Source organism: Lates calcarifer, linkage group LG16_LG22 (assembly GCF_001640805.2).
Source record: "Lates calcarifer isolate ASB-BC8 linkage group LG16_LG22, TLL_Latcal_v3, whole genome shotgun sequence".
Taxonomy (NCBI): Eukaryota; Metazoa; Chordata; class Actinopteri; family Centropomidae; genus Lates; species Lates calcarifer.
This window is the reverse complement of record NC_066848.1, coordinates 7,874,831-7,898,096: the sequence shown is the minus strand read 5'-3', so window position 1 is coordinate 7,898,096 and position 23,266 is coordinate 7,874,831. Positions and strand designations below refer to the sequence as shown.

General features: G+C 39.3%; 1 protein-coding gene across 2 annotated transcripts; it reads right to left on the bottom strand.

The window, feature by feature from the left end:
* Positions 1–486: 486 nt before the first annotated feature.
* Positions 487–22,680, bottom strand: abcc2 (ATP-binding cassette, sub-family C (CFTR/MRP), member 2). Of its 2 annotated transcripts, none has more exons than XM_018684261.2 (33): positions 22,457–22,680; positions 22,140–22,379; positions 18,180–18,356; positions 17,603–17,749; positions 17,363–17,503; positions 17,077–17,199; positions 16,868–16,923; positions 16,537–16,783; positions 16,182–16,366; positions 15,177–15,354; positions 14,637–14,891; positions 13,124–13,189; positions 12,681–12,818; positions 12,442–12,588; positions 12,270–12,354; positions 12,105–12,171; positions 11,855–11,981; positions 10,797–10,973; positions 10,458–10,625; positions 10,005–10,188; positions 9,621–9,756; positions 9,410–9,512; positions 9,096–9,315; positions 7,161–7,315; positions 5,650–5,805; positions 5,306–5,505; positions 4,868–4,994; positions 4,627–4,728; positions 4,104–4,247; positions 3,283–3,441; positions 2,987–3,153; positions 2,164–2,358; positions 487–813 (listed from the first exon to the last, which is right to left on the bottom strand). In XM_018684261.2, the coding sequence occupies exons 2-33, from the start codon at positions 22,182–22,184 to the stop codon at positions 684–686; spliced, it is 4,707 nt and encodes a 1,568-aa protein (XP_018539777.1). In that variant the 5' UTR covers positions 22,185–22,379; positions 22,457–22,680; the 3' UTR covers positions 487–683. The 2 variants fall into 2 exon arrangements, with proteins under 2 accessions (XP_018539777.1, XP_050932590.1); XM_051076633.1 differs by having other exon boundaries at positions 22,140–22,356.
* Positions 22,681–23,266: the final 586 nt, after the last annotated feature.

Here is a 23,266-nt window from a genome sequence, read left to right as displayed (position 1 = left end):
CTGCCTCTCCTTCATTTCCTCCGTCCCCCTTCCCCTCCCCACACACATGCACACACACTCACATACAGATGTGTTTGTTAAAAATGGAAATGAGCAATGACCTATTCTACTATCAGCATTGTTTCATCAGAGACAATGGTTTTGCATATTCCATGCAGATATTCACCACTGTATGCACACAGATAAACACACTGTTGCCATAGTGTCCCAAAAGTTCTAGGTTTTACCTGTGAGAACCATATTTTTTTTTGTTCCAAAATGGGGGCTGAATCTTTGTAATGTCAGATTTTTTCCTTTGCACAGTCAAGCTAGCTTCCCCCATGTTTCTAGTCTTTATGTTAAGCTAAGCTAACTGGCTTCATATTTACAGTCATGAGGATGGTATCAATTTCTGCTGGTGGTATCTCTTGGCAAGATAGCAAATAAGTGCATTTCCCAATTGCATTTATGACAAAGGTGGTTCTTTTCATTGAAAACAATTCAGAATAATTTGAGAAAGAATATTTATTGTTTACATATAAAATTAATTTACATATGGGATATGATTTCTTTATATTGTTTCCTATAAATACAAATATTGCAATATTTCAAAAATCAAAGTATAGCCCAGCTTTTTAAATCAAACAATAGAAGTAATTTATGGTATTTAATCATCCTGATAAAAAAAGAGGAAAAATGTAAAATTAGAGAACTGTGATATCCTCTATTGTTATTCCAGCATCCTTTGCCATGGCATAGAAATGGCCTTGTTTTTTAAGCAGGTTGCTCGGTGAATCGATTTCCACAATTTTACCTGCATCAAGCACCATTACTCTGTGGAGAGGGAACATAAACAGAAATGGTGATCAGCTGTACATGTATTTACTGGCTTACAGAGGAGGATCTGACAGATAAATTTCACATGAATGTGAACGAGATGGATGTGTACATATTTGAACTATCCATATGAACATAGTAACAGCTCAGGGAAGAAACAAATAAAGACAGGAGCGAAGATTAAGGAGAGAGAATATTTATTACTTAAAGGAAAGGATTCTATTCAGACTCAAGTGTGAATGTATGATGTATCCCTCTTAGAAAAAGGGATGGATGGGCCGTTTTTTTCCAATGAAAGAAAATGGGAAATGCAAATATTACTGAAGTACTCGCATCTAGTGCAGTTTGACATGGAAGCCCATTTTCAGTGTATTTCAGAGGGAAGCCTCATTTTCAAACATGAAATGCCTAATTACAAAATATATAGAACACAATGAATAAGTTTATGCATCCTACTTCTGCACAACCTGTCACCCCCATTTAAGTCTGGTCTATGGTGCTGCCTCCAGGCTAAGCCTGACTTTGAAGTCTTGCAGATCTTTTCATGTCTGACTCTCTTTACAGATGTGCAAATAGAGGCTGACTTAGACCTCACAGCTGCGGCCATCAGGCTTCTGTCACAACAGAAGATGAAACTTAACTGTGAAAGACCTGGCCAATGAAACCTGATACTCAGACTAAGCCCATTGTTCGGGAGTAAAATAGAAGACAAAGGCATGAAAAAATAGACAAAGACACAAAGATCACACCAGGAAAGTGCTTAGAATAATAGAAAGCCTATATCTAAAAAGATCTACGACAACTGAACAAACGCCATTTGCTGATGAAGACCATATGATATGGTCAAAAGTTCTGTAACAGGCAACCAAGTGGACTTTGAGCTCTAATCATTTTGTCATCTGCTGTTTTGAAAGTCAAGAATTAACTGTTTAACATTTAAAGTTAACATTCTCCAGAAAAAGACTAAGTGCACCTTGAGTTTTTATTATTTTATCAAATAATACTCTTGTATATACTCTACGTGTTGATTATTGCAGTATTTGTCTGACAGAAAATCACCAGGGAGTGTGACAGCAGAGGGGTAATGTGCCATTTTCCATTTGTTTGCTTTCTAATATTTGTTATTTTGTGTGGTCTGGTAACAGATAAATTCAGGGTGGAACTACCCTGTGTGAAAATAAAAAAATGTGCCATACTGAGTAGTGTGGATTGAGTTTTGAAGGCTACGCGTAGGTTTCTTACCATGCAAAAAACAAGACAAGAGTGGAGGAAGAAAGAAATTTGCCATTGACAGGGGTGAAATGAGTTGAACACCTGATCAAAACATTTTAAGGGACAATAACTCACCTGGAGCTGTCCATGATGCTATGCAGACGGTGGGCAATAGTGAGGACAGTGCAGTGTGAAAACTCCTTGCGGATGGTATTCTGAATCAGGTTGTCTGTCTCCAGGTCAACAGCTGCTGTGGCCTCATCCAGGATTAAGATACGAGACTTTCTCAGCAGTGCTCGAGCCAGACACAGCAGCTGCCTCTGCCCAACACTGGGAAGAGAGTGGCACGTGTTGATCAAAAAGGTTTTTGGAGATGAAAACTACCCACAAATGGACACCCACTAGTACTTGCTTAAAACGCACTCACTTGATATGAGCAGATTTTAGCACATAGTGGCTCAAACACATGAACTGTGTGGGTGGCGTCTGCTGACACTCCATTAGACTTTGACTGTGCAAAACATTCAGCACAACAGGGGCAATTATCTGAGAATGGTGGAGATCACCACATCACCAGGTACTAATTATGGTTTCAATCTTGGTGTGTATCAGCAGGGGGATTTGCACTTGACCCACAGTTCATTTGATGGAAACGTTATTGCAAATATTGCCAACAGGAACATTTATAGCAGACAGGATGACATTAAAAGGTCTTGTAATAAGCAGTCTAACTTGTCAATTTAATTTCTAGACCAACATCAGATTACATTAGATTTAAAGTGATTTAAATGCTTCCCGTAATTGCGAGTGAAAAGATATTTACAGGAGCAGTTAATACTAAATACAGTTGATGTATTGTGGCTAATCAACATTTAGACATTTCAATAGTTTTCAGACACTCTCATTATTTCTATTTTTAATCTTAATGTTAATTGTAACATTTATTTTCATGGCCCACCTGAGGTTCTCGCCTCCCTCTGCGACTTCATGTTGTAATCCTTCCTGCAGCCCTGCTACGTAGTCCTTCAGATGGGAAAGTTCAAGCACTCTCCAAATATCCTCATCACTAAATTTGTCAAATGGATCAAGGTTCATCCTCAAGGTCCCGGAGAACAACACTGGATCCTGTGGCCACAGGGTTGGATGGGTGAGTTTACTATTTAAAACTGGATGCTGTGTGTGGGCCAGTTTTCTGTTTTTTGTTTTGTTTTATTTTGTTTTTTTGCGTGTGTGTGTGTGTGTGTGTGTGATTACCTGTGGTATGATCGTGAGCCTGTTTCTCAGATCATGCAGGCCTATTGTGGAGATATCAATATCGTCAATTAGGATGTGACCTTCAGCAGCTTCAATAATTCTGAACAGGCAGTTTGTTAGGCTTGATTTCCCAGCTCCTGTGCGGCCCACTATACCAATCTGTATGCAGTGAGGGAGAGAGCACACAATGTAAGTGACACAACATGATGGATGACAAATTTTCCCTTCTTCTATAGGTGTTAAAAACTACAGTTACTGACCATTTGTAAACACAACAATTTACTGCAATAATCCAAAGCTTTCTGTAGCATATACTAAAAGCTTTCAAACCAGCAGTCAAAACACCTGGTAACTGCATTAATTCTATGTTTACAGAGGCATCAGCAGCATATGTTCAGAATGCATCCATCTGTAGCTGGGAAACTTTAGCAAGTGAAAGAAAAAAAGCCTTCTGGGAGATTAGTATTAAAGGGGTTATAGTCATCTCTGTTTTGCTGTTTTGCTGCAGATGTTCCCACATGAAGCTATATCTTGTTCCTTTGCGTGAAGTAATTATCTGAATTTCTTGTGTTGAAACCTTTGTGCACACTGCAGACATATTTAAACCCTAGCTGATGAGAGGTTCAAGATTCATCGACATAAAACCATACAGAGGCTGCAGTACAAACTGCCCTTTTAGTTTGTAGGTGCCAAGGTGGAGGCATACTTGCACAATCCTGCTGATCAAGGGTTTTATCTATTTAGCAGTCTGACATTCACACTTTGATAAATCCTATAGGCTTGTTAGATACCCTGACACATACAGACACACACACACAGACCTTCTCGGTACTGCCGATGTCACAGGTGATTCCATGCAGCACCAGGTCTAATCCAGGTCTGTAACGGACCTTATAGTTTTTAAACTGTAGCCTTCCTTCCTCAGGCCACTTCTCTGGAGGCCGAGTGTTATTTACCCACTGAGCCTGTAGAAACAAAGACACACAGAGCAGATGTGTGATGGTGAAGTAACTGTCAAGGTGAGCTATGATACACCAGTCTATTCTTGATCCAAGATAGGAAAGAACCAACTTGTAGGAGAAGATAATATGAACACATTGAAAGGCAAGAAAAAGACAAAGTAAACAACCAAATGATGATACTACCTGAGGGCACTTCTACACCTCTGTGCCACAAGTCAAAAACTTAAAAAGGTCATCACATAAAAAAGTCAGCAAGCAAAGCAACTAAATGTTGGCGACTAAAGTGCATTCAAAAAATCAAAAAAATTTGTGAATTTGATAATGTTGCATGACCATGTGCAATGGGGTGCAAATGTAGAGAAAAGCTTTCATTTCAACATACCTCATTCTCTATCTCACTGTATTCACTCACTCGTTCCACAGCTACGATATTGGTCTCCAGCTCTGATGTCATTCTCACCAGCCAGTTGAGGGTCTGTGTTACCTGCAAAGCCCCAACAGGAGAAAGGACTCTGTTCACATTGCTGACATTATTATACAAACCCAACCGCAATTATTATTATTATTATTATTATTATTATTATTATTAACTGCAGTGTGTGATGAATTTATCAATGACTAACATTAAGGGCATAGGATATTGACAGGCCAACCAGGCCACTGTCCAGAGAATCTCTGGAAATAACAGCAAACAGAGCCGCGAAAAACACCACCAGGTTTCCCAGGAACTCCAAACGGATAGCCAGCCATCTGTAAAGAAACATGCATACAAATACATGCATATACACACACAATTTAAGTGCATCATCATTTACCAACAAACTGAAAAACCCATTAAGAGGAAGGGTGTTTGTGCTGCTATGCATAGGCTGTTACTCAAGCTTTTGTAACATGTATGTGTCTGTGACTTTGTGAATTTCATCATGAAATAGCCATCTGAAGAAAGGCCTTTTAATTATTAATTAATATAAGAGTGTCTTGGATTTTTTCTTTTTAGAAAATGAATGTAGTTGGATTTGTTGATGTGTGTATGCAGGTGCACTTGGTATTAAGTATCTGACCTGTTTGACACTATCCATGGGTAGACGCTCTTGAGGTTTTCATCAATAGTTATTTCATTGTGTTTAAGAAACCTCTCTTGATGGCCGTATGCTCTTATCACAGACAGACCCGAGACTGTCTCACTGAAGTGAGAGTATATGGGAGAGCGAGACACTGAGTCCAGCCGACGGAGCTGTCTTGAAGTGGCTACGTAGAAGCGCTGGGTGAGGACAGAGGGCAAAATCAACAGAAATCAATCAAAAGTTTAATTGGATTCTCCTTACAGTAAGAACAAGCCTCTCTCTCTTTTAATACTGGCTGTTTGCATTCCAATGTTAGTTTTCAACAAAAAGTTTAAGCTTACCTGTACAAAGTAGTAGACCAACGCCAGAGGAACGATGACGATAGTGAAGAAAGGGGTGGCCAGACAGATGACAAAGAGTGTTCCCAGTACACCCAGCAGACACAGGACCCAGGAACGGAAGGATTGGGGAATGGCTTCATCTACTGTGAAAATGTCCTTTAGGACCAGTATTAGCAAAGTTAGTCTTTTTTTTTTTAAAAAAAAACGTATTACAGTGCTTTGAAGTGACCCAGAGCAGTTTAAAACTGTCCATTCTCAATTAATTCTTCTATTTTCCCTCAACATCTGTTGAAATGCCATAGTTCCTGGTGGACAAGGACATATTTTAGGAAAACCTGAGGAAGCACCTGGGAGAAGAGAGTTATTGTTAAAAATCAGTTAATTCAGAACTCTGATGTCTAAGTGCTGACCAGGACAAGGAGGAGGTTGCCTGTCAGTTACCATACTGATTTTAACATTCTTGTTTTGATTCCCCTTAAAATACTTGTTTTAAAGTGCTTCATTGTCTTGGATCAGTCATGCTTCCAGTGTGTATCAACTGATGTGGCCTCTCAGGTTCTTTGGCACTTTACTTATTCCAAAGTGCAGGACAGTGACTTTTGCGGAGGCACCTTTTAGTTCCCTTTTAGTCGATTCACTCAGTACAACACATGAAGTATAGGATAGCATGCCAAATTTTCGTTTTATATTAACACAGAGAAATGAGAAATCAGTTACAGGCTTAAAAACTGTTTTGTTGTGCACTAAATTATTTTTATTTTGCCCTGGAAGTCACCTAATGGACAAAAGCTCAGGATGACTGCAAGCTAGCACAGTCCTTTCCTGTGCTACCTAGCTAAGGTGAAAGTAGATGACCTTATCTAGCTACTTTCACTATTTTTGGGCAGCACAGAAAAGGATTGACAACCGAAACACGTAGATGTTCGTTCATAGCAGGGTGTTTTTTGCTCATCTATTTTTACCTTAGCTGGGCGAAGATAGCTTTTTTTTTATGTGTCACATGCATTAGTTTTAAATTTTGTTTAAAATTAAATTTCCACACCTGTTCTGTTTTATCATAATCAGTCAGTCATCTGTAAAGCACTTTGAACTGCATAAACCTGTTCAAAAGATGCTATACAAATAATGTTTGATTGTGAGACTGATGCACATCAAGCTCAGAGAACTTCAAAAGTACTTCTTCTGCACAGGTCTTCTCAATTTTGTCTTTGTCCATCAGGAACTGTGGAATCTCTATGGTAATAAATGGTGTAGGCAGAAGTGATGAAGTCACTCTGTCAGATCAGTGAAATTGCTTTAACTTCACAGGAGAGCAGATTGTTCTGCTGTAACCTGTCATCCAGCTGAGATGACTTTATGCAGACTTAGTCAAGCTACCCCATTAAAATTACAATTTCAATAGATGGGTTTCAAAATTCCAAAGAGCAAGTCCTAAAGAAAGCAAGAACAAAAGATGAAAGAAAGAAGAAAAACTATTAAAAACATGCGCAAAAGTCAATGATGCATCCTACCTTTGCAAAGCGGTTGACCACTCTTCCAATTGGCGTAGTGTCAAAGAATAACATGGGAACTCTCAGAATGTTGTTAAGTAGCCTTGAGTGCAGGATACGAGAAGCAGCGACTGAGGCATTGGCTAGGGACAATGTACCAAGGAACACAAAGAGGCCTGCAATGAAAGGACAGAGTTTCTATAACATACACACTTTCAATCTCTGTGAAATCAATTTTGCACAATAATGTAAAAGAGTCCAGTGAAAAAACCTATCCCTAAGACTCAAGTGCATGTTTCTCTAGATATAAAAACAGTCACTACGGTTGTGCATGTTTTCATGCTCTGTCTGAACAACATTCCTCATCTTACACCGAAAAGAACATGCGGCCCCCCAAACTGAGAGTTTGTGCTTAACTCTATTCTATTTATGTGTTAATTGGTTATAGTTACTAAAATGGAGGACCACATTAAGTCAATCAGAACTGATTACAAATCTCTTGAAGTGTTCACTGATGACAAAAAAAAAAAAAAAAACTAATTTCAAGGTCAAAATACATCAAAAAACAACAGTCAAGTTACAAAATGTTTGTACTTCCTTGATCTGTAAGAAAAATATCAGAAAAGTATCAAAATATCATTGCAACTAATTCCTCTCTGCCATCTAAAACCCCTCCTTATTTGTACTGTGTTCACAACAGCAGCAAGCTAGGTGAAACATTACAGTAAGATGCCATTTCAAATATTAATCAGTACAATCAGACATTGCCAAACTATGGAAAACATCAGTTAATAAGAAATATCTAAAGGGATATCCATATAAAGACGTGTATGATTCACCAACATGAACAGTACAGTCCCTAGTGATGTACTTATAAAATGAAGAGAGCATATAATATTTAAAAAGAAATCAGTTCTCTTCAACAGAGTTCCTAAAGTAAAAAAGAACACACCTTGTCAGTAGACAAGGTCTCTAAAATGTAATCTTGCTCAAATCTATTGTTTGTCCTGAATTTGAAATATAAAGCCTTTGAAATGAAAATTGAGCAACCCACAATTTCATTGTACTTAACTGTACAGTGACAATAAAGCCTATTCTATTCTACACAATGAAACAGAGTGGCACGATTTCATTATCATACCTCTTAGCATGACTTCAACATGAACCTTGACTCTTAAGAGAAATTAAAACAAACAAGGATGTATGCCACTGGTGACACGTCTCAAAAATGGAAAAAATGTCAAAAGTTTGAGAGCAGTGCTTTCTCAGTTCAAGCTCTCTATTCTAATGTTCCCTGTGGTTTGGGTTCATCCACACAACTCTGCTTTTGTCGTGCTTGCTGTTCTAACTTATCTAAATTTTCAGGACTTTAACAAGTTCAACATGTTCAGTTCTCCATTTTAATAACATCCTGACAAAATTCATCCTGTGTCTGAAGAAAATTAGGGTTAAAAGATATGAAAATTACCATTAATTACTATAAATGGTAACAAAGGAGATAATTTGGTCATTAGCATGAAAGCAATAGAGGATAAATGTAGGACTGAAGCAAATACTTTTTTTCTCTCAAGGCAGCTAGAGTAAAGAAACAGTTCAATGGCTCAATTGCTCTCTTGTTGGGATGTTACATAAAAAGATGAATACTACTCTCACTACTCTACTACCACTCTCAACGTCTGTGTGTTATGCACAGGGTTGGAGTTGATGGGAGTTAGTTTAGTTTAAAGACTAAAAGTACTGGGAAACAGCTCGCTCAAACTATCCCTTTAATACAATATGTTAGAAAATCAATGCAGATTGCACATAAACAATCATAAAAATACTGGATCATAATAAAAATAAATAAGCTCAGACAATCTTTACTGTCACTAGAAAAAAATCAGCTTTAGCTTTGAATTTAACTGACATGAATATGAAAATAAGGAAGGACTGTAGTGACTTTAACTGTTCAGTTACCCTGAACCACTCCAAGAGCTCCGAACACGCCCACCCTGGTATCTCTTTTCCAGGAGGGGTATGTTCTGTTGTAGTACTCCACTGCATCATTTGTCCAGTCACTCAGCCATAAGTTCTGACCGATGAAAGCAACATTTTGGGTGAAGTAAAGCAGGAAGACTGTGACAGCATATCCCCAGCCCATGGCTCGCAGGTACTGAAGGAACACTGAGAACTTCACCTGGATATCAGAGAGCATAAATGATTAAGGAAACAGGTTCTAATGTTCAAGTTGTATTTAAAAAGTACTAAGACAGACAAAGAAGTTATATTACCTGTCCCGTTTCCATAGTTTCCTTCTCTATTAGCCTCTGTCCTTTCTTTGATTCATCAGCATTCTCTGGTTTTCTTATAGAGCTGTTTTTTCTTAGTCTGACACTAAAAGAAGAAGAAAACAAACATAACAGACACAAAGATTTTTGTAATAGCAGTGACTTGCTCCGGTGCCCTACAAGAAGCCCACCCTGCCCTCATAAATCCTCTAACCTGCCATTGCGCTGGCTGCGGCGGATGCTGTTTTCTCTCTTCAGTGTAACAGAAACAGTGTCCTCCAAAGGAGAGTCGGGTTGAGTGTCCTCTCTTTCAGGGATGAGCTCTATGTCTACAGTATCCTGGCAACGATCTGAATGAAAATGACCATATACACATGGTCTCTCATAGGGTATTTGAGGTAATCATAGCAACAGAAAGTATTGAAGCACATTTTTTAAAAAGGCTAGAAATGCCCCTACAGTATATCTATATGCCACCCTCTATGTAAGTAATAATCACACATTAGTACATATGCAGTCACAGTTTTTGGTTCTGTCAGTAAAGTGCAGTAACTTGTACAATGTATGTCATTACTGCAGTGAGAAAGTATGTGATTACCTGACTCAGATTGGGTCTGATTACTTTGCTCTTTCGCATACGTGTCTAGAAACTCAGAAAAAGCTCCTCTGCTTGCACGAAGGCTGTTGTAGGATCCAATCTCAGTCACCACTCCATCCTGCAAGACTACTATTTCATCTACGAAAGGCAGGAAGCTCACGCCGTGAGTCACCAGGATACGAGTCTGCAGATGAGGACACATTGGGCCTTAGCTGTAATTCACTCTGGGAGCTCTGGGTGCCTTTAAAATGACTGGAAGTAACCTTTCACATTTTTTTTATTTCACATCTATTTTTGATTAGAAAAGACATACATATCCTGAACTGTCTGCTACCAATACACTGTATTCAACACTTGAATACATGAGATCTTCGATAGTCAAATATACTTATTTTTAGGTGGGACACATGATCATGTCGATGCTGTTGATGTCATTGTAGGTTCATTACAAACCTTATCTTTGAGTAGTCCACTGGGTCCAATCACTTTATCAAAGAGATGCTTTCCTACATGAGAATCCACTGCAGACAAGGGGTCGTCCAGTAGATAAATATCAGCCTGACTGTAAGCTGCCCTGGCCAAGCTAACACGTTGCTTCTGACCTCCTGAGAGGTTGATGCCCTGACGAGAGGGAGGGGGAGGAGAAGCCAGAAACAGCACAGGAAAATATTAGGTTTAAAGGACCACACAGAGCTGTACACCATACATGTTGTCTTAACATTTGTCTCTGAGGCTTCACTGATGTAATTCTGTCTGGTGGCTGATAAACCTAATTTTTTTACAGCTTCTCACCTTCTCTCCAATCTCAGTGAGGTCTCCACCAGCCAGCAGCTCCAAGTCAGGGCCCAGGGCACAGGCCTGGATCACTTCCTGGAACCTCCTTTCCTCATGGGGAGAGCCAAACAGAATATTATCCCTCAAAGTGGCATTCTGGATCCAGGCTTGTTGTGGAACAAACGCAAGGGAACCCTGGAGAAAAAGACATTAAGAGTCAGGCTCAGAGTTCCTTCTAACCACACAGCTGTTCTGCCTCATGCCATTGAAAAGGAAGCATTCACACAGGTTTTCATCCAAAATGAACTCTACAACAGTTGAGATAAATAAACATAAAATACATTTTTTATGGGCAATTTGAAGAACAGTTGGAAGAACTTACAATGCTCCGGCTGCCCCTTATTATTGGCTTCACTCAGGGAGTATAAAAAAGGTTTAACGTATTCCCTGTTCAATATGGATTAAGCTGTTCTTTGAGTGAGTGAGTGGAGTTACGGCTTTTTATTGTACCTCTGTGAAGGTGCAAACATACAATCAGATTTTTCTTTCTTTTGTTATGCAATTAGCCTTGGGCCAAAGAGCACCTTTCAAGTGTAGACTTTTACACAAACCTTTATTCTGCTGCTGTAAACTGGAATAATCTTCCTTCAGAAGCAATTCTATTATTGATCACATCAGAGAGCTTCTTCTTGAAAAAGTGTTTTTTGAAGATAAGCCCTGTATTGTGTTTTGATCCTCAATTGTAACTACTGCTGCACTGTTATTACCTCACCCAAGGAGGTTATGTTTTCACCCCTCTCTATTTGTTGGTTTATATATCAGTGGGAAGAAGCAAAAAGTATCAGAGCAATTTGCACCAAACTTGCTGGAGAAATGAGAAATGGAGCAGGAATTATTTTTAGGGCTAGACAAACGTGTTAGACTGAGGTTTGCGCTTTACTGAGTGACATCCTAGTTCTATGTTTTTCATTGTCAAAGAAATTCAGTGGATCACTGATACCACGAGTTTTGTTATTTTTGTTTTTTTTTGTTTTTTTTGTTATTAGACAGATATGAAGACAGAAATAAGGCGTCACCTGAATATTGATAAAGCCTTTGGTGCTGTGCATCTCTCCGAGGAGGGCTGACATGAGAGAGGACTTTCCTGAGCCCACAGCCCCCACGACTGCTACCAACCGACCTGGCTTTATGTCTAAGGACACACTGGAAAACACATACAAAGTGAATATGGTCAACATTGTAAAAAAATAACAGTAAAATGACAAATACTTTGTAGCCATTTAGCATAATATCCAAATGCGTAATTTTGTATTTGACACAACATACTCTTTCAACAGAGGCTCAGCTTCTTTTTCCCAAGCAAAGGATCCATCACATACACTGATTGCAGTGTCTAAGAGATGATGTACAGAGAAGAGAGATTAAATGCACATGTACCAACAAATTGCCACTGAGCAGAGGAACAGGAATGAATGCGAATGATGAACGTACTAAAACTGGAGTCATGCTGCACAATACCACTGTCAAGGTCTTCACCTCCCAGAAACTTCTCCAGGCGCCTCTTAGATACAGTTGTCTGAAGTGACAAAGAACAGATTAGTGGGCCTTTGGTAAATGTTTGGTATGTGTGCATGGGATGAGAGATGTTGTTCTGTTGCATTACTTGCACAATGGCCGCGATGAGCATGGGCAGCATGGCCAGGGGAAATCGGAGGATGTTGAAAAGTGAGATGGAGGTGAAAGCTTTCTCAGCAGTCAGCACATTTTCTGAGCTCACCCCTACAAACACTGCAAATGTAGCCAGAGAAACCTGCAAAAAAAGACAACATGAGGGAAAAAAATGCAAAGACTATCCGTAACTTGCCACTCATCTTTTTGCAATGCTCTTTTCATGGGACTTACCAGAGCAGGAGCACAGGTGAAGATGAAGGTAGAGACAGATGACAGGTAGGCAAAATTCTTCATGACATTTAGTTCTTGCCCCCTAATGCTTTCCACCTGTGCCTGAAAGGATGGCTCCCATGCATACAGCTTCAGAATCTAGTGGGAGGTAAAAGGGAAGGAGTAGAGGGCATTGTAGAGGACATGGAAAAGGAAGGGTGGGGGAACAGCAGAACAACATTCATACCTTATGTAGTCAATGCCAATAAACCGCAGGTGGTGGATAGAGTATAATAGAAGGAACTGTAGACTAACATTTCAGCTTTTTCCGCAAGCATAAAAGCCTTTCATCTGAGGAAGGCCTCACTTACAGCCCCCCACCTACACCAATCTGCTATTTTTACCCAAAAGAGGAAGGTACCAGGACCATTAACTCTACTAAAGAATTAAATAAGGACTCTCACCTTGATCCCATTGAGTACTTCGTTCATGATTTTCAGTCTCTTGTCTTTGAATTTCATTATCTCTATCTGAAAAGAGATCATGTCAATCAGCAGGGAAAATATAGCTTGCTGTTAAAGAGATACTACAGAAAATAACAAAAACATCTGATATTAAATTCAGCCTGGAAAAGAGGCTTTGAATCAAAATGTCTCATGCTTCTTTGAAAATGTCTTTAACATAAAAAAACCCAAAATGCATGGATATCCTTCTGCCACCGAAACAAACACTTTATCAATGTGAGGAAAAGAAAGTCTCTGGAGAGATGCTTGGCCCATTTGACCCTCATTAACCCCTGCTTTAAATGACCCTGTCCAAGAAGAATGATTTAAAGATTTGAAGCGCCTAAATAAAAAAAGATTTTAGGTGACTTGTGAAAGAACCGATGAAATACAGAGAAAGCATGACTATCAATAGGGTGCACTACACAAATGCTCAAAAAAAGTACATGATGAAAGCTTGTTTTGTATTTTTCTCAGTGTAATTAGTTTGATAACACATGTATATCTACTCTCGTGTATCTGAAAAAGAAAATGGACGCACAGAAATAAACAGCATGTTACAAAACCATTCCCTGATGATGCATGCTTCATTATTTTCTTTTGTTGGCAATTCTTACACAAAGGTCCGGTCTCTGTGCTTCTGTTTGCTTCTGTCACCTCAGTTTAGAATATAACTAGTGTAAGGTTCCATAGGCACAGTGTTGTCGTCCATGCAAATGCATTGTGGTTTAATCACTGTGGGTTTTGTATTCATTTTTATTACTAGTGTGCAAAGACTTTAGGCATAACTTTTGTAAAAGACAACCTAAGTTTCTTAAACAGTGATTATGTGGTTATTTGACTGAAATTACAGAATTGTAGATGTCGAAATCGGTTGTGTTTTTTACATTTTAATTTTGAACTTTCAAAACTTTTCAAAATTAATTTTGATCTTGACAGAGAATTAAGATTTGTGTGTGTGTGTGTGTGTGTGTGTGTGTGTGTGTGTGTGTGTTTCTATATTTCTGTAGTTTCAGTATGTTTCTGTGTTATTTAAACAATCAGTATAATAAAGAGTCAATAGATGAGAAGACATCACTCTCCCTGTTGTCCAATGGAATAATGGAAACTGAAAGGGAAAATTGCTATCAAGAATAAATGTTAACAAAGACTGACTGGAACTATGAAAAAAAGAACTTTTAGTTGGAGGTGTAAGCAAAGTACTCTGGATGCCCTCGTGTTCAGTAAAACCGTATGCATATTACAAACATAAAATGTAGGGAAATAATTTTCCCTTTTTTGCATATTTTACAGGAAGGTGATTTTACTGAGAGCTCACATTTCACCATTGTAACCACTGCATATAGATAAATTGTATAAATACTGGGGTAATGCATTGTATCACAGCACTGATGTTGTCATTCTGTATTACTTATGAATTAGATTGAAGATAAAACAAGTATTTCTTGATTTGTGTGTGTGCAACTCTGCTAACCTGGATATTTCTAGCCTTGGTTGCTAGTAGTCCATTGATTGGCACCATTAGCACCATGACTGCCAGTCCTGCCAACACAGAAGGTCCTAACTCCAGCCACAAAAAAACAATAGCCAGGATGATCTGCAGGGGACAGGACCACAGCAGGTGGATGAAGTTGGTCACTTCGTTGAATCGCTGGGCATCTGCTGACATCAGGTTCACTGTTTCCCCAACTGTTGACTCTTTACGAGTGTCATTAGACACCACCAATGCCTTGAAAAAGATTGAAAGAGCAGCAGGCAGAGAGGAAGAAGAAAAGGTTCAAGAGGTGGACAATTTGGTGCGAGCTACAATGATTTTAACAATAAAAAATACAATTATTAGGTCAGCACATATTAAAGTGATTTTTCACTCATACAACTTACAAGCATCTTGTGTGGGTGTTGAAAACTGCAAGCGGCACTTAATGTCTCAAAAAGGGAGCTGGCACAGTAATTTCTTGTCTTCCCTTTTTTTTAAAAAAAGAAAATGTCATTACTACATCACTCCTGTTTTTACCTTTTTGTACACAGCAGCCATGATGGCAGTGCGAACCTTCATCCCCAACACAAAGCAACGCTGGAAGTACTGCTGCAGGAACAGAGACTGCAGAAGGGCCACTGCTAACAGCAGCACTGCATACAGATACCCTTCCCAGGCATATCTGGATTTATCCTGAATAAAGGAGACCATCAATCTATGAAAAGAAAAAAGATAGTTAATGAGGGGCTACTATGGCTTTTCCAGCATCTCACTGGAGTTATTTAAGCCTTAATTGTGTAAAGATTTACTATCTTGTCCTTCATTCCATTAGTTACTTCTTCTTTGCTCAGCATTTCCCCTCCCCCTTTGAGGCATTGGTGTTATCAGTTGGTGTTTAAACTAACTATTGGGTAGTGAATAGTTAAGCTCAGAGGTTGGATCATTCACAAGCTTACAGCATGTTATCTCCACTGATTTTACACATCAGAGTCTGTTTGAACATTTTGGGGAGTACTACTGCACATGTGGGAAAAAAAGGTTGTAGGATGCCTTTTGTGGCTTCACAGAGAGCTGCACATAGTCGGATAAGTTGCCTAAAGTGATGCCACTTCAGTTAGCATTGCCTGGGGCTGAAGACTACAAGGAAAAATGACTTTGAGAGACGTGAGTTACCTCTGGATTTTTTTCTGTCCATCATGAATTGAATTAAATCAGCTCTATGATCGATGTGAGGAAAAATAATCAATTCATATCCTAGTTTCTTGTGGCATACTTTAGTTGTGAGTATACTGACCCCGAGTTAATGATTACAGAGAGTGCAGGAGTAACTAGCAGTAAACAAATAACTTTGTTGACAGTGGCAGATTCAAGGTTGATCACTTTTTTAAAGAAACAATGAAATAATTTAAAATCACATACAAAAAAATGTAAACAGACATCAATCTGCACTGTAAATTAGATGTTTACAAGACAACTGCAGAAAATCAGTGACAAAATCCTCTCTTCAGTGACCCTGGTGAGAGGATTTTATTTAAAACTCACTTTAGGAGTTGAGGACTGGCAAAAGCCAACAGGTCCTGCAGAAGTTTGAAGAGGGCAGATTCGATGAGAATCCATTTAAAGGTTTTGTAAATGGTGGTAATCAGCCATGAATTGGGATAATTCTCCTCCTCTTTCTTTTTGTCCTTTTTCTTCTTCTTTTCTTCTTCTTTCTTTCCTTTTTCTTCCTAAAGAAGAAGAATAGACTTTGAGCACACATCAATAGACTCTTCAAAAGCAATAAACCTGGGAAACCTGACAGACAATGACAATCAGTGGCATTATTATTAAAAATCCATCTGGATTGGGAGAGAATGCATGGCAGATGAGTGTTCAGTGTTTATCTGCACACTCTCACCATCATCAACACATCCTGACTGATGCCCTTCCCCAGACCGTTGGAGAGGCCATTTTGAAAGGCCTCTTCCTGGGCTTTGTCTCCGGGCTTCTTCTTCAACTGGGCTTGGAAGCGGACCCGAGCTGCGCCCAGCTCTGACTGCATGAAATGCTGGAAGTGCTGGTTGATGTAAGCAGTGCTCTCTGCCTCGTTCAGATCCCACATATCCTCCTGAACCAAGGGCCGCTTATATCCTTTTGTCACCATACTGGAGAGACAAGGAGGAGCTCAAAGTCATGCCATACACATGCAGGTGTTTGCTAGGATTCTTACTTAACTACTTTTAATTTACCTGTTAAGCCAGTTGAATGTGATTCTGCTCAAAAATGCTGCACCTGCCTCAGGATTCTGTGGATAGACAGAATAAAAAACAAACAGCACACAGATGGATTATATTCACAGCAGGCAGAATCAGGAAATGAAGGTTCTATGTATTATATTTGTTACATTGTTGTGAATTTCACAGTATCAAAAAATGCTTCCATCTGGGTAACTAGGTACCTTCTTCACAAGCTCCTCGGCTTCTGGAGGGATATCAGCCACAGCAGACAAAAGAAGTGCAATCAGTTCCAGCCCAAAGGAAATGTAGAAAAGGCAGAAACGAGGAACATTACTGATTTCCCCCTGATGAGTGGAAGAAAGGCAGTTAAAGGGGGAGGTACAACAGTGAATGTGTCATTACCAATAACTATGGAGAGCTGAAATGAATCAAGTGATTGCATTATGTCTAAGTAATGATACCTCCTCTCTACTAGTTCCCAACTTGATCTAACTTTTTTGCTCATACCTGCCTGAGTGCCTCGCGAAGGAGGGTCTGGAAAGGGAAAATGTCACACAGAACAAGGACCGACCAGAAGAGGAAAAGAGTGCTAGAGTCTACTGCTCTTTCCCTTCGTCTGACTCCTTCCTGACACAGCAGCACAAGGATCTAAGAAAGAAGACATGTCAGAACATTAAAAAAAACCCTGTCATTTTTCCATCTTGAGCACTAGAGCATATGAAGAGATGTAAAACCTGTTATATTTACCCATGTAACAGCATACAGGACAGGGTTTGCATAGTATACACCAGGGTGTTTCGTTGTTGATGATGGGTCTTTGTTTGGACCATAATCCTCCCCTAATGTGACCGCCAGGCCCGCTATGGCCGTCAGAAACAACAGAGACACCACAAGCTGCGGTGACAGGTAAAGACAGGTAAGACTGACCAATAAAGTCACTTTGAATTTCCCCTCCAGTCAAAAGTGTGTGTTTGACCTTCACTGTGCAGAATGATGCATGTGCACTACGCTGTTTTCACATTCGCCCACTGAAAAGGGAAAGTTTCTCTTTGCTAAAGCTAAACTAAAACTAAACGAAACCTTTGAAACTAAAAACATTTGCACAGTCATAGATTCTGGATATTTTAATGAGGAAGGAGTAAATGTAATTTCAAGAAACATGTGTAACTGAACTTTTTTGTGGAAAAACTATTCCAGATACAAATTATTACAATATTATGATAAGCAAAGTATCATTACACAACATAGCATATATATCATCTATCTAAAAACATGACTGGAGGGGATCTTTAAATAAATATCTTTTTCTTGCTGTGTGCATTACCTGTTTGCAGATGTAGAGCTTGGACAGGTGTTTTGTGTTCACCTGTGTCCTTCTGCAGAGAGACAGCAGGTGCCATGGGGCACAGAGCCACAGGAACCCTAGAGGAATCCAGACCAGCACCGTCTGCTCCAGACACACTGGGAAATCTGGGTCTTCTCTATCCAGATATGAAGCATTCTGAAGTGCACACGCAAACAAACACACAGACACATGCATCACACCAGGATAACCCCTAACTGAATGACAGAGCCTTACAAAATCACACTGCCCTCTAAATCTCAGGGGAAGGCTATTGCAAACACACTCCCGTCCCTGTACCTCAGGAGCTCACTCCATATTACACCACAGGGACACCCCACATCTCCTTGATTAGAAATTTAATCAACAGTGACTCACATGTGATTAAGTCCTAAATCCCTGCTCATTATGTACACTTCAGGAGAGGAGAGCGATGGTTAGCACTCATGGACTAATGTGGTGTGAAAGGAGCTAAGCACTGAGGAGTTTTATGTGTTTTAAAAACAAAAGACCAGTCTAGAGAAAACTGTGCCATTTTGAGGCTTTTGAAAAACATACACCCTTTTATTTGATCCATCATAGGTCCATTTCACAGTCTATACTTTTAACACAAGTTCCAGGGAGATATAGAGGATCTAGCAGTGCAGTCTGAACAGACATTTGTATGTGCTGATGTTTTCTATAAAGCATGAGGAGTTAAATAATGTGAAGATATTTTACATGATGTCGTATGTGGATGCTTTATTTGGATACATTTTTCACATGAGGGAAGCAAGTTGTATGGCTATAGCTTTTTTTTTTTTAATTAGTCGACAAGCTCAGTCTATTGAACATTAAAAGAAGATGAAGAGCCCAAAGTGATACAGGTCTTTTGTCTGACCTAAAAGTCCCAAAAAAAACCAAAAGTATTCAATTTAACATGAAATGTGGCAAAGAAAAGCAGTAAAGCCACTCATTAAAAAAGCTGAAACCAGAGATAGTGTTTATTATTTTTCACTATTTATATTTGTAAAACGACAGACATTATTTATCAGTTATCAAAGTAGTTGAGAAATAATATTTTTGTGTATGATATGTTATTTTCTATTGAACTATTCAAAAATACTTGTCACCATTTTCAAGTGTTTTTTTGGTTTTGTTTTTTTTTTTTTTCTCGTTACAATCAGGGATGCAAATTGCAGCTCATAAAGGTGTGCTGCAGTTGTTAGACATGCTGAGTCATGTGTTAAGAGTTGTTATTGGACAGTCACGTGTACGATCAGCTCACTGTGTACAGGGGTTGAAAACAAAATGCTTTCACATAGAGGTATCTAAAACGTCTTCTTCATGTTTTAACTGGAAAGTCTTTTTCACACATACCTTTTAATAAATGACTAAATAACTTCACATTTGTTTGTTACATGGTACAGATGATCGACGTGTACAAAATAACACAAAGATAGAAGTCCTGAAATTTTTGTAAATTTTTTCTGTCTTACAATGATTAATTTGCTGACTGCGCATGCGTCGCCGTGTTGTTTGTCAGCTGGAAGCTCTGTGATAAATTATCCAGTTACTGCTTTAATGTTATGATAAATCTTTTAGACCCTGACTTTTTACCTACATATTTTAACTGGGTAAAATGTTTCACTCATGAGGCGTTTGGATCTGAGGTAAATCGAACAACTGTCAGACATCTATGGCCTTATTCATTTCAACTCAGTATGTGGGCCTGTATAGCTCCAGGTTTCATTCTATGGAGGACTTGAACAAGCCAAAACATAACTGTGGATTCCTGTTTGTGTCCTGTGTGTAAAGCTCACTGAGAGATGACGTATGCTATACACATGCATTTAGATTTATTTAATTTGTGGAGTCCTTCACACAGTGTCTCTGCATTCAGCAGCACAGACGCTGCTCAGCTGACTGCAGCATGCCACTACTCACCTCTCCGTCCGAGTGTGACAGCTGCCCACACTTGACCCAAACCATCAGGGATGATGAAGGATTCATTGTTTCATTCATTCCCCCGTTACAATGGACGTCGCTGTTACCTCTGCAGCTGAAACCGGGCTGAACTCTACTACTGCGGCTGCTTAATCCCACGCGGAGGACCTCTAGCTACAGTAAGGAGGTAAATCACAGAAACAGACCAGCTCCGCTCCTAGCCACATACCCTTATCTAAAGTGCGTGGGAATATCAGAGGAAGTCGCCCCTATGTCCTTCTCGTCAGTGCTAACCCCAGCTCACACACCGGTGCATCCCAGATGAGCAGGACCCCCGTCTGCTGACTCGAGACTAATATCCTACCTCGTCCCCGTAACCACAGCCTCGACCTGCAGAACCAGCTGGAGGACGCGTCGTTTACCGGGCTGTGACTACGTCTTCTCCCCGCATGCCCCTGTTCTAGCAACTCATATCTGATAGTCGGAGATTCCGACGTAAGATACATCAAATAAAAAATTGCAGTGGTCCATTTTCTACCAGGTGTGAAAGACACACTGCAGCAGATTCCTCTCAGCAAACACCCACATCCATTTTTTTTTCCTTTTTTAATCAGCAACGTGGAAATTCAGTCTCAGGCCTTATCCCTACGTTGAGCTGAGATATACAATATTTAATAATATTGTATATATCCTCCTATATTTATTGTGACAATCTAGACAGACTCTCCAGTAACCCAGTCATAATTAATTATAGAACACAGAGAAGCTATAACAGTATACAAACCCGTTCTGCAAAACTACTGTGCTTTCAACATCAAAAAAAGTTTGATTCTGCACCTTCCATGCCATCAGGTGATATTAAGTTTACATTATTGAACATTTGATCTCCCTATTAGTGATTTTATCTCTCAATGAGGTCTACATTTACTCTTACTGAATGTTGGTTCTCATCCTCTGCCTCAGGGACAGTTAATGAGGCTTCTGCCCAAGACCTTGGGCTCTAGCGTAATATGGTTTCATTACTGTTTATCTAAAGATGTCTCAGATGTCTCATTAAAACTGCTAAGGGAGCTACAGTGTGCCGACCTCCATTTTTCGTTTTTCATTCATATTTGTCAAATATAACTCAGAAGGTTAGTACAATAATACAATCGGAGAATTTTCTGTACCTCTGGAATCGCCCTTGGCCCTATGCTTTTTCTATCTTTATGCTTCCCTTTGGTGACATCATACGCAAATACAGTGTTAATTTTCATTGCTTTGCTGATGATAGACAGCTATTTGCACCTGTAAAACCAAATTACCTTTCCAAAAGTTAGAGACTTGTCTATCAGAAATAATTAGTAATTGTTAAACCAGCCAAATATGGGTATTTATTTCATAGGTGTTAACATTGATGGCTGTAATTGGGTCCATCACCTCCAAGCATCCCTGAACGTGTAATGTTTTTAATGTGGTTGTTTTATTTTAATATAGTATTATATATATATTCAGTCATCCTTTTGATGATGTTTTAATGTGGTTACTTTACCTTACTTCTTAATATTTATTAAATTCAGACATCCTCCGAACATTGATCTTTTTAATGTGGTTGTCTTATTTTTATTTAGTATTATTTTATTTGCTTGCTGTATGTTTTGTCACGTGTCTCTTGAACTGTAAAGTGTACTGGACCAAGGCGAATGGTAATTCAGCACTTTTAATAAAAGTAATTGGTTCATTGTGGTAATATTTGCTATGTCACGTCTCAGACATGATGGAAAAAAGAAGTTTGTACTTCTTAGAGACATACTGTATTGGATTGTATCACTGTATACAGGTGTTATTGTGTCTATCCTCTAGTTACATTTAAATGTAGTCACTGTACAATTTATCTATCGTGTGTTTGTGTGTATTTTCAATGTTTTTCTATTTTGAGAGTCTACAGTGAGTGTTAACTGAAGGCAACTGTGAAGCAAATTCCCTCAGCTCCTATTGTCTCCCTTCAGCTGCATTAACTCTGGTTATTCAACTCACCCAGAAAATGGAGCCACAGTATTCCTCCAAAGCTGCAGCACACATGGTCCACACTGACGGCTTCAGTGGATGACTAGACAACCAGACGCCTTTTGTCCTTTGCTCAGTTGCTGGTGAGGTTGACTCAAACGTTCCCTCTCTCTGCGATGTCCGTCCACACTCCAAAGACAATCACAGGACGTGACTCTAGGGGACTCTGAGCCATGAGGTTTTTAAGCTGAAAGAAAACCTTGTCACGTCCTTGTGCAGAGAGAAAAACATTAGTACACCAAAAATATATTGAATTAATGTAAAGAGCAGATGGGTTGTTGCATTACTTGAGTCTTGATCTCTTTCTTTTTAGGCAGAAAGTTACTGAAGTTTGTCTTTCAGCAGTCCTCTGGCCTCTGTGAGAAGTGCACAAGTTCAGTCCTCCTGATGTAAATGAGAAAACTCAACAGCTGTAGTCAAAGTCACTGAGAAAATCCAGCTTTGCTCCAGCCCACAGACACTCCTCAGATGTGTCTAAAGTTCAACTTTTCAGGCATGTCAGGGGAAAAAAGAAAAGGCACAAGGGCTTGTACAAGCAGTGTTTTTCCTGTGTTGGGGGACAGCCCACCAAAAAAGGTGTTTAGAGAAGAGGAGGGAGTGGGCTCATTAGACCCCATTTCCTGCTATGTTTCCACTTCTCCTCTGCATACTTTCACTCTCTCTGGACCATTCTCAGAACTCAAATCACAACTGATTAAACACTCAAATGAGGTTGTTAGGATGAAGGTGCTGGAATGTTATTTGAGAAAGATGCAGAATGTTTGTCCAAAATAACAGTTAATTGATGGCAATTTTAGGAGAGGGAAGGGTGTTGACTGGAGTTTACACTCTCTTTCTGTTTCCTGTTCTTCCTCTGAGGAGGAGGGGTGGACTCTACTGCCAAAACACATTCCTGATTGAGTACAGATTAACTTCTCTAGTCTGTGATCTCTAAAAATACAGACCAGGGATTGGTCACTCTAATCTGAAGCAACCAGGCAGTACAGTACATAACCAAAAACAAAACTATTGTGTTCATGTCCAAAAGACTACTTCAGAGATAAATTGCTACCAGATGATAGTTCAACACAAGCTACACAAAGAGGACTGTTTCTAGT

Excerpts from the sequence above, each read along its gene's own strand:
- abcc2 (XM_018684261.2), bottom strand. The coding sequence starts at position 22,184 with ATGTGTGCTGCAGCTTTGGAGGAATACTGTGGCTCCATTTTCTGG. Across the intron at positions 13,190-14,636 it reads CCAAGGCTAGAAATATCCAG|ATAGAGATAATGAAATTCAA; the intron begins GTTAGCAGAGTT and ends ATCTCTTTTCAG. Across the intron at positions 10,974-11,854 it reads AAGGCTTTATCAATATTCAG|GGTTCCCTTGCGTTTGTTCC; the intron begins GTGACGCCTTAT and ends CTTTTTCTCCAG.